This window comes from Myotis yumanensis, unplaced genomic scaffold (assembly GCF_028538775.1).
Source record: "Myotis yumanensis isolate MYYU_CA2020_CCGP unplaced genomic scaffold, mMyoYum1.0.hap1 SCAF_18, whole genome shotgun sequence".
Taxonomy (NCBI): Eukaryota; Metazoa; Chordata; class Mammalia; order Chiroptera; family Vespertilionidae; genus Myotis; species Myotis yumanensis.
Window position 1 is genome coordinate 27,147,540 of NW_027223769.1, and position 12,323 is coordinate 27,159,862.

General features: G+C 39.1%; 1 protein-coding gene across 1 annotated transcript in view; it reads right to left on the minus strand.

Annotated features, from left to right (window-relative positions):
- TANGO6 (transport and golgi organization 6 homolog) overlaps positions 1–12,323 on the minus strand; it is a 144,849-nt gene that overhangs the window by 125,094 nt on the left and 7,432 nt on the right. The window contains 6 exon segments of the mRNA XM_070398934.1: positions 702–784; positions 2,550–2,712; positions 5,461–5,597; positions 7,627–7,768; positions 9,390–9,506; positions 11,438–12,078. Coding sequence (XP_070255035.1) covers positions 702–784; positions 2,550–2,712; positions 5,461–5,597; positions 7,627–7,768; positions 9,390–9,506; positions 11,438–12,078 — 1,283 coding nt within the window.

The window sequence follows — 12,323 nt, forward strand, 5'->3', positions numbered from 1 at the left end:
TCAGTGGATGGAGCGTCGGCCTGCGGACTCAAGGGTCCCGGGTTCGATTCCGATCAGGGGCGTGTACCTTGGTTGCGGGCACATCCCCAGTGGTGGATGTGCAGGAGGCAGCTGATTGATGTTTCTCTCTCATGGATGTTTCTGGCTCTTTATCCCTCTCCCTTCCTCTCTGTAAAAATCAATAAAATATACTTAAAAAAAATATATATATATATATATATTCTATATATATCATATAATCATAGAGGATATACAATTTACTTTTTTTTTCATTTTCAGTATATATTCAGGTAGTCATTTGCAGGATCCATTTATTCAGACTTCTTTATGATGGTAATTACTATCAAAAGCTATAAAGTAGATTCAAAATGTTCATACACTTTATGAAGCCTACAGTATTATATTCAATTTCTGTCAATTTCTTTAAAAGGCACGCTTTCATCAGTGGCATGTGCTAGTTAGAGAATATAAACTGTTTAACATTCAGATAAATGATGAAAACTGACGATTTCAAAATGTATCAGTTTTTTTTCACTAACAGCTTATAGTTTCCAGTTTCAAAAAGTGAAAAGATTTTGATGATTTGGAATAATTTAAGATTAACCATTCCAATTCTTAAAGAACCAATTAAAAAGACAAAATTATTTTTAAAGACTAAGTAAAAATATTCACTAAAAACATTAGTGACTCAAATTACCAACCTTAAATACATCCTCAATACATCTACTAAGTTCTTCTTCTGTCACCAAAATGGTCCCTGGCACCATGTCATTCTCTGGAATCTCTAGAGAACAAAAACCAAAATTACCCACACTCAAGCCAACAGAAATAGCATGTCATTTTTTTTTTGTTGCCATTTTTTGAATGATATACTGATTCTAGGATAGATTCCTATTAAATATATAAAGGAATTTTAAGTATTTACTCAACTATTATGTTTGTCATGTCTGATTAATTTCACTTCACCAAGGCTCAGTCTGGTGAAGTTTTACTATGCAAAAGAATTAGATTTTTTCCATGACTCCACATCTCCCACCACATACACCCAGAAAAATTCACACTACAAAATGACTTCTACACAAAGTCTACACAGACCTAAATTTGGTTTAACCATAACACCCAACATTGTTTTCTTCATTTTTAACCTTAGGAACTACTATCTAGAAAAAAATTTTTTTTTAATCACCAAGAGTGCTATAATGATACTCAGTATCCCAGCATTAAACTCAATAAAGTTATACATACTAAGGGAAGTGTTGAAACTGTCAATCTTTTAAGACATTAAAACAGAACTAAACACACTAGCCAAATATGGGGAAAATCTGAGCATCAAAATAAATGACAGAAATGTTTGGTAAACAATTAAAAAAGAATCTAAATATCTATATTGATATTTAAATAATAATTTTTTAAAGGGGCAAGGCAGGAAGAAAGAAAAGCTCTTTTTTACAGAATACTAACTAAAACAATAGAAATAACAAAAGAAATAGTCACCATTTTACTGGTAAGACTCATCAATGGATTCTAAACCATAGTATGAAAGACTATTGGGAAATAGTATTCACACAGACTATCACACAGTCTCAGACGATCATGACATAGCTTACTTATTAATTACATAGGGAGGACAGTATTTTACAACAGAGAAATCTGTGTGCTACTGCATTAACTAAATTATCAAATATAACGTTGTTAATAATGGGATAAAGTGATTACATATGTCCCTTAATCTGATGGAGACTGAAAAAAGAACCATCATCCTCTGTAGTATTCCTGCCAAAATGTTTAACCTGGATCTGATCATGAGGAAACAATTAAACAAATACAAATTAAGAAACATGCCCTAGCTGGTTTGGCTCAGTGGATAGAGCATCGCCCTGCGGTCTGAACCCTCCTGGGTTCGATTCTGGTCAAGGGCACATACCCGGGTTGCAGGCTCGGTCCCTGGTGAGGGGGCGTGCGGGAAGCAGCTGATCAATGATTCTCTCTCATCAGTGATGTTTCTATCTCTCTCTCTCTCCCTCTCCCTTCCTCTCTGAAATCAATAAAAATATATTAAAAATAAAAAGAAACATTCTATAACCTAGGCTCTTCAAAAATACGGAGTGAAAGACAAACAAAAAACTGGAGAAGTATTCTATATTAAAGGAAACTAAGAAGACATAGAGGAATGTAATGCATGATTCTTGGCTGGATTCTGGATTTTAAAAAATAGTTATAAAGGAAATTCTTGGGACAGTTAGAGAAATCTGAATAAAATCTGTATATTAGACGATGTCTACAACTAACTCTCAAATGTTTCAGAAAAAAATGTACACATATTGAAAGAGAAAGATAAAGCAAATGTGGCCATAAAATAACAGTTGGCCAATCTAGGTTCACTGTATCTTCTTAGAACTTTTGTGAACTGGATTTTTCAAAATAAAAAGTTGGGGGAGAAAAAGGTAAAACTAAAGTCACTGATATACCACAGACTGAAGTCATTTAAACCTGAAACACTGAAGAAGATCCTTTAGAGGGGCACCCAACCATCAGACTTCCTCCTTTACCTGCTGTATTTAAACATCGATGAAGAGGTGCTAATACTGGCTGAAGCAAATACTTTGCTGCCAATTGTGGGTGTTCTCTTGACATAGTTATGAAGGTAGTGGTGGCAACTCTCTGAAATTGTCGTGCTGTTAATTTATCTTGAAAGTGAAATAAATCCAGGATCTAAAAGAAAAAGTATATGAAGAAAATAAATACCAGCCTCTTTACAAGGGGCATTACATTAACTAAAAAGAAAAAGCACTAATTTCTTTAGGCCAAAAAATAAACTCACTGCAATAACACTCATTCAACAAAATCGGTTTTTTAAAATTTAACAACCCAGTATCAAAGGTTGTGAGAACTGAAGAGACTATGTTTTCATTAAATAATTTTATATAATTTATAAAATATATGCTCATTGTAGAAAATCTAGAAAATAATGTTTTGAGAATAAAATTAAATCTTCCTAAATCACTAATAATCATTTTTGGTGTATTTTTTCCAATATACAGAATTTCTGTATAATTCTTTTTTGTTTTTAATTGAAGCCATACTTAATATTCAGTTTTGTATATTATTAAAATATCATCTATATATATAAAACCCTAATATGCAAATAGACCGAACAATGGAACAACCGAATAACCAGTTGCTATGACGTGCACAGACCACCAGGAGGCGTGTGTGGAACATGGTGGGCGTCGGCCGTGGCGGGATGGTGGAACAGTTTAGCAGGGCACCAGACCAAGGCGGGGTACTTGTCGCTGTCATTGGGGTGAGCCTCTGGTGGTTACTGAAAACTCTTTGCTCCCCCGCGCCGCGGTCCCGTCTAACGCTCAGACCCACTGCTGGTGCTGGCCCTAATTGCTCTGTGCCATCAGCAGGTGCTAGTGGGGCCAGCACCATCAGCGCGTGGGAGCAGCGGGAGCAGGGCTGCCGGCAGAGAGGGGACTGGGGGCTGCAGCAGGGCTGGTGGGGGAGCAGAGGATGGGCCAAGACCCGCCCCTGTGCCCACCGCAGCCTCGTGGCCCACAGTTCAAGGTGCACGAATTCGTGCACTGGGCCCCTAGTACTGTTATAAATTCCTCAAAAATACTTTATGGTGATATATATCTATTCAAGCTGCAGGTAAGAATTTATTCAATTATTTCCTAATATCCAGACATTCTGTTTATCCCCAAATTTTGCTATTATAAAAGCACCACTAAATGAAATTACTGGGTCAAGGTATACAAGTACATTTAGAGCCTGAAGATCACCTGTCATGTTTGAACAGCCTATTTTCTCAAAGACAAACATAGATCTCCAGTGCCTCGGTGGGTTTACCACACTCTAAAAGCAACTGATAGAAAGGTGTATTTCTGTTCCTGACTTAAAAGTGACTCTTGCACTTTTTGCAGGCAGGAGAATCTCTGTCCAAAAACTGTATGTGACCTCTGACACTGCCAGAGGGACTCAGCAGGCCTGAAACCTGTGACTTGATTTTAGCCTTTGTCAAGTACCAAAACTAAAGTTCCTAGTTTCAGAAAATATTTATTCATCATTGCAAATGCTAACTTTGTCCTGTAAGATTATTTATATGTAGTATATTTCACTATAAAATCTTTACATTGTGATATTGTGTTCTCATGCATGCCTGCTCATGAGAACCCTGATCAGCATAACAAAGAACTACTTTCTTTGGACTATACTTCAAAAGCCATGTCTTACATTTAATTGCATGGGGAGTACTGATTAAGAAAACTCCTTCCAGCCCTAACCGGTTTGGCTCAGTGGATAGAGCATCAGCCTGCAGACTGATGGGTCCCAGGTTCGATTCTGGTCAAGGGCATGTACCTTGGTTGCAGACACATCCCCAGTAGGGGGTGTGCAGGAGGCAGCTGATCAATGTTTCTAACTCTCTATCCCTCTCCCTTCCTCTCTGTAAAAAATCAATGAAATATATTTTTTAAAAAATTAAAAATTAAAAAAAAAGAAAGAAAACTCCTTCCACATTTTTCACCTATCAGATTAGCAAAGATAAAAAAGTTTTGTAGCATGTTGTATAGGTAAAAGTGTAGGAAAACAGATACATAAATAATATCAGTTAAAAATTTAACTGTATATACCCTTTGAACTAGTCATTTCAATTCTGGGAATTTTTCCTATGGTAGGACTTGCACATGTACAAGATTTATGAGTATTAACTGTAGCATGGCTTATAATAGCAAAATAATGAAAACCACTCAAATATCCATTAGGGGACTGGTTAAATAAATTATGGTACAGTAATGTAATGCAATACTACCCACCCACGAAAAAGAATTAGGCAGCTCTATATGAAATGACTACGTATATGAAATGATCTCCAAGGTCCATTGTTAAGTTAAAAAAGCAAAATGAAAAACAGTGTGTGTAGTATGTTATCATTTGGATGAAAATTAGACTATATACACACATACAAATACATATAGTTATATATACATAACACACAGAATATTTCTGGAAAATAAACAAGAAATTGGTAACAGTGACTACTTCTGAGGGACTAGAAGTGAGAGGGAAACTTACAATTCTGTTAACTCTTTTGTGCTTTTTAAATTACTAGTATGTGTCATATTAATTTACCTTATTTATTTAATACCTATTTTTAGCTAATTAAAAACACAGAAAAGATGAGGAACGAGATAAAACTTTAGTTTCATAGCCCAACTCTGACAGCAAGCTGGGTAGGCTACTTACTTATCTAATAGTGATGAAGTGTACTTAAACCTAACAATTAGGTCGGTGTCTCCAACAGATTTTTAATTCCTTTATTAAGAAGGTCGCTCACTGAACAATAAACTTAAATATTATATTGCTTTTTCCTCAATATTAGAGGAACATTAAAAATCCTCTTTCTGTAAATAACCAGAAAATCCTCAAACATTCAAAAGAAACAAAATGATTTACCTGAGGGCAGGTATCTCTATAGTAGTCCTCTGGTGAAAGAGACTGCTGGGGACAAGAGGCCAAAATCTTTGCAATCAAGTCACACTTTTTCCAGTCAGCAGCTGTTGCCTCCGCATCACTCCCACCAGCCACTCCAGCTGTCAGCAATGAATAGAGATGTCAAAAACTCACAGCAGTTTCCCAGGTAAGGTCCTAAAAATTTGAGATAGTCCTGGCTGGGTTTTCTCAGTGGTTAGAGTGTGGGCCCATGGACCAAAAGGTCGCAGATTCGATTCCGGGTCAAGGGCATGTACCTCGATTGCAGGTTCAATCCCCAGCCCCCAGTCAGGACTCAAATGGGAAGCAACCAATTGATGTGTCTCTCTCACGTCAATGTTTCTCTCCCTCTCCCTCTCCCTTATCCTCACCCTCACCCTTACCCTCTGTCCTCACTCCCTCCCACTCTCTCTAAAAATCAAAGGAAATAATATTCTTGGGTGAGGATAACAAAAAACCACAAACTTTAACAATTACCAGGCATATGCATACAATTCAGTCATAAAAAGGAATAAAGGGCTAATTCATGTACAACACGACTAAACCTAAAAAAAAAAAAAAAAAAAAAAATGAAGCTAAGTGAAAGAAGCCAAACACAAAGATCACAAATTGTATCATTCATTCCATTTGGATGACATATCCAGAACAGGCAAATTCACTGAGACAGAAAGTAGATTAGTGCTTACAAGGAACTGGAGGAGGGGACAGGGGGAATAATTGGGGGGGATAATGATAAAAATGTTTGTGATTATGGTGGTGCTGTCGGCACACAGACCATGTGCATCCCCAAGCACAACCTCTACCCCAATGACCTGTATTATATTTTAATGTGTATGTGAATATATTGAAAATAATCTGTTTGTTTTTTCCTGGTTTTTTGTTTTGCTTTTAGCCTTTACATGCTAGGATCACAGGCAGACTTTGTAAGGATGGCTGAAGTTCTCCTGCAAGGTTTAATTTGTTATCATGTATATATTCCAAAGAAACCTGCCTTGTGGTTTCGGCCAGCCTTGTGCTATGTTGATAAGATTGATTTACTGCTTAAAATCACTTTACTTTATCCAATTTTTACTGAACTTTTTATGTAAAAAATAAAATAATTAAAGAAAAATGTTTAGAATTAGATATTAGTAATGGCTACACAACTTTGTGAATATACTAAAAACCATTGAATTGTATTCTTTATTTTTAACTATATTTTTTAAGATTGTTTATTTGAGATTTTTCTTGTTTCTTCTTTTTTCTTTTCTTTTTTTTATTGATTTCAAAGAGGAAAGGAGAGGGAGAGAGAGATAGAAACATCAATGATGAGAAACAATCATTGATCGGCTGCCTCTTGCACACCCCCAACTGGGGATGAGCCCACAACCTGGGCATGTGCCCTTGACCAGAATCGAACCCAGGATTCTTCAGTCCGCAAGCCGACACTCTATCCACTGAGCCAAACCGGCTAGGGCTATTTTTAACTATTCTTAAAAATTTTTTTTAATTGATTGATTTTTAGAGAGAGAGGAAGGGAGAGTTGAATGAGGGATGAGAGAAACACCAAATGTTGTTCCACTTATATATGTATTCACTGGTTGATTCTTGTATGTTCCCTTTTCTTATATGTGCCCTGATCGGGAACTGAATCCTCAACCTTGGCATATCAGGACCACACTCTAACCAACTGAGCTTCCTGGCCATGGTGTGGAAATGAATCTAAAACTTCATTCCAAAGTGTGTATCTCTAAGGTATGTGTAGCTTCAAGATAACTGTTTTGTGTTTTAAGTCCTGAGGTGAAGTCCTCTTAGCACCCTTTTCCCACTGAGAATTACACATTTTCTTTGGGGTTTTATTTAAAGTTTCTGTGCAATGTTTTCCTCTGATATTACAAATCATTTGAAATAGCCCACAATATCATTCAACAATGTGAGCAGTGTGTCACGACTGTTTTAGAAAAATGGCAAGAAAATAGTTTCTTTGGAAAAGAAATTCATTAAGGTTTGACTTCCAAGTCTAACTTCCTTAATCTCCACAAAGACACATATAGTCTCAATCAAGTTTAAAGGCCAACGTTAAAGACCAGTAATTCACTCTGGCTTGAAGGAAAATGGATACTACAGTAACAGAAACATTTTCTTTCTTACCACCTGCTCCTTCCAAAATGCCCCGGACCACTGCCTGCACACCACTGGGTCTCATCAACCTTTCAGAGAGCAGCTGCCCACACAGACGCCGAAGCCAAGCGGGGGCCCGACATCTAACTTGTGTCTTCACATCTGTGCAGGACTGAAAAAGGAAGGGAAAGGTATGAACTGAATGTCAGTGAAATAGATGGGATGTGTAGAAATTATTAAAACATATATAATGAGACAGACTGACAATAAAGAGTATGCTATACAGACTTCAAAAGAACATTTTTTTTTCCTTAAAAAAAAAAAGGCTCCTTTATAAAACCTCCTTCCTCATATTTGTTTTAACTTTTAAGAAAGTAAAAATACAGTAAAACTTCAAGTGAAACAGCAAGTGAAGTTTCAAACCCAGAAATAGACAAACACATCAGTGAATAAAATACAGATTTGGGGAACACAAGGTTAATGTGGCCATTAACCCTGAATGCAGTCCTTCCAGTTGATTCTAGCTTCCAAAGAAGATTCCTCTGAACACTACTCACCACCAGGAGGACAGTTCACAACAGACAGAGGGCAGGCACTCTAGTCTTGCCTCCACAGTCTTATCTACAATGATTCCTTGTGACACAGCAATTTCAAGAAAGAGGTGGATTTCTTCAAGGGCTCCTTTTTTAGAGCTCTGTGGCGCCATCATGAACAAACAGACTTGGTGTCCCTTATTTTGAGCAAAAATGTTAACCATTTTTGGACACTTGGGAGCCCAAAATCAGTGAAAGAAAAAATCCTAACTAACCTGTCCTCTCTCTCATATTTATGGAGGAGTAATAATTACCATTTATTGTTAAGAACCTTCCACATAATCTCAAAGGGACTATAAAAAAGGCACTGCTGTCATCCCATTTTATGGATAAGGAAAGTGAGGGATGGAAAGGTTTATTAATTCATACAGCTGCACACTGAGATTGAATTCTAGTATGCCTAACTCCACAGTCTCTTTTTACCACATTATCATTATAATGCATTTGTTTTCATCTGGCAAACTGTGAATTTATTCAGAGAAGCAGAGTGTGAGGCCAGAGGAGCCCTATGGGGGGTGGGCTATAGTGATGCTCTAGGGATGAGATGAAAATGACTTCAACTGGGAGATATCTTTGTCTCCAGCTTCAGCTGGTCCTTGTTCCTGACCTACAGCCAATTCCTTTGGCCCCTCACGCTTTACTCACCTAGATTTATGACTAAACTCTAGGTCCTAAGAGCAAATAGGTAATCCCCATCTACATCCCCAAATGCAGTCATTGCAGATACATAATTATTTTTAAGGAAAAAAGAAATTATCGTATGCCTAGCCCTAGGCGAATATATACTATTACTTTTTTTTCCCCCAAAGGAGCTAAAAATAGTCCCAATAACAGCTCTAATTTTAATTTCTTGACTTCAAATACTCCATTCAAAGATAAGATATTCAAATATTTCTGCCAAAAGAATGTATTGTCAAACAGCCAAATTTTAGTTTAAAAATATCTAGTTTCAGAATGAATATATTTTAAATAAAACTACCATATTCTCGGGAATAGTGTTCATCATTCCATTAAAAGAAAAATCCTTTTTAAGTTAACCTAAGGATCAGTGAAATTTAGTTTTCCAAATACCATGTAATGATCTAAGAGATGAAATGTTTAACTAGATTATCACATTTCCCAGGAGAAGGCCCACTCCCAGAAGACTGCACATTATAATTAATGATTCACCCACGAGAGTCCCTAGGCCTGAATACCGACCTGGGGTGGTCCTCCCTGGAGGATAAGTAATTCTCGAACTGCTAATGGTTGATACACTTGATCCAAGATGTCTCTCAAGGCCTCCCTAGATAGGGTTCTTTCCTCTTCGGTTAACACCTTAAAAAAAAAAAAAACATGCAGTACTTGGCTTTTGCAGGATACAAAGCAGGCAGGCAATTGAAGGTGATATTTTACAATACTGCACACACACTTGTGAGGGGAGAGAGAAGAAGGCTTCTTGATTTCCTTCCGCCTGGAGGAAGCCACACTACAGAGACACTCCTGCCCTCTCTCCATCCCTGCACTCAGCTCTGGGCAGGAGAGCTTACTGACTTACCTCAATGGCGAGGCGGGAATAAGCTTACTTATTGGCTGGTTTTGTCATGCACAGCTCAGCGCGTTCCTCTTCCAGCTCTTCAGAGCAAGTGCGCGTTCTGTTCTGCTCTTCCTGGCTGTGCGTTTCACAGGGGCACGTCCCCTGCCGGAAGGCAGAGGCACTGCAGTTTCCCAGCCCTCCTTAAAACTGGGGGAGTAGTAAGAGTGTCTGATTCTGGAATTCACTGTTGGGAAGCCCATTTGTCTCCATCCAGAAGCAATATCCTCCAACTTTGAATTTATGAGTAATATTTGTTTTAATTTTTTACTGATTTTAGAGGAAGGAAGGAAGGGAGTGGGAGAGAGAGGAAGAGAAAAAGAGAGAAACATCGATGTGAGAGAGAAACATTGATCTGTTGCCTCTCATACACACCCGGACCTGGGATCGAACCCACAACCTCTTGGTACGTGGGACGACGTTCCAAGCAACTGAGCCACCGGCCAGGGCTAAGGGTGATGTTCTGACTTTTCACATCTCTCTTACTCTGTTAAATGTCATTTAATTCATTGAGAACTTGGGCAGCAAAGAGGGGTGCTGTTCATTGGGCCTCAACAGTACTGTCCCCCTTCAGTAACCAGTTAAGCAGTCAGTGTGCTGCCCACTATCATTTAGCAAACGGAGGTACAGGAGCTGCTTAGGGTATAGCTGGGACTTGTCCAGCTTCATGATGACACCCATCATGTTTCCCCTTCTGCCAACTTCTCCCACCTTCATACTTGGTCCTTTCTATGTCTTTCCCTTTCTTTTGTCTCTCCTGCCCGAGACCCCTGGGGCACTGCCTGGCCCCAGTGATATTAATAAAACCTGTCGATCAGATGCCCCATCTCAAAAGTCCAGATAGAATTGTCAGACTCATACCCTGTCATAAAGAGCATAGCGCTCTGCTCCATAGAACAAAGGCAAGGGAGAGCTCATAAATTCCTGTCACTGCTCAAATGATAGTGGGTTTTAGGTAAATGTTTGTGAGCACAGCCAAGAGAGAGAATGGAAAAGGGAACCAACAGTCCTGGCAGGGAGGCTCAGTTGGTTGGAGTGTCAACCCCTACAGCAAAAGGTTGCGGGTTCGACTCCTGGTCGGGCATGTCCAGAAAGCAACTGATCAATTGATGTTTCTCTTTCACATCGATGTTTCCCTCTCCCTCTTCCTTCCTCTCTCTCTACAAATCAATAAACATATCCTGGGGTGAGGATTTTAAAAAAGGGGGGAACAAAAAGAAACATGTTGGAAGATGACATAGAAAGGTGACAGAGAAATGAGGTGGTGGGCAATATGAGATCTGGCTGCAGTGGTTAAGGAATTACCCTGCATATGAACTACACTGACCCTCGCAACATTTATACAATTTTATAAAAAGGACACAGAGGCTCAAAGAAATAGCCTGTGATAACTGTTCCATAGAATGACAAGAAGGAACAGGTGAAATGCGCTCTCCAGGTGTGCAAATGACTAGCATCTAATAAAGCTCCAACCCTCTAAAAAGATTCATTTATCTACTGGGTATGCTTTGACATTCACTGGGAAGTCTAGCTCTTTCCATCAGTCCCTTTCTAAAGAAGTAAGAGTTATCTTTTATAACAACCACACACAAATATGTTCACATATTCATACAGATTCACACAGACACACCCACAGACTCTGACTCTCTCCTCTCTCTCTCAACAGATATTTTACCTCTTCTTCAGCTTTTAGTGATTTTCTCTTGGTTGGGCAGAATCCCAGTTGGCACAGACCTGCTGCAATATCCCCAAAATGGCGGCAGAAAATCAAGCTCCCCAGAGACGCGTGCTGAGCAACATTCAGGAGGACCCTGCAGCTGGTATACAGTCTCCGGGTTGCATCGGGGGCAGCATCGAGACACACCACGTCTTGAACAACAGCCCCAAACTCAGTCCTGTATCTCAAGGGGACTCCAACACCAGGCATGAGATAGGGGCAGACGCCCAAGGTGACCACAAACTGTAAAGCTGACTGGACAGTCTTCTGCTGTGAGATACTGAGTGTATCTGGGCTCAGGGCAGGGGCGGCTTCTGGAGTCCTTGGGTTGGGTTTAGCTGGATTGAAATCAGCAGCAAGGTGGATCATGGTTTCCTTCAAGCACAAGAGCAAAAGTAAGGTTTGAGAGGTAAAACTCCAGGTGACATCCACAGAGTTTTGGGGCCACTCTGCCCTATTAGCAATTTCATCCCTTAGGAGTTTCAGTTTCTTCCAGTGAGGATCCTTCAGAAATTTGTCCTCCAAAGCAGACAGGTTAGATTTTAAAGTAGCCAACAAGACATCATGTTTTGTGATCTGTAGTGAACTTGAGCCTGATCCTTAAAAGGAAAAAAAAAAAGGAGAGACAACATACGTGGAAAATTAATTGCACTTTCCTCTGTGGAAATGCACTGCCCACTCCAGTTCCTCCTCTGAGGCCTGGCTCAGATGGCACTGCCTCTGGAAAGCCTCCCCTAACTGTGCCACTCAGCCTAGGAAGAATTCAGGACCACATTTCCTCCCTTCCCACAGCACTTCGGATGTCACTAGAATAGCGTCCCTAACATGTTATACTTCAGCTAGT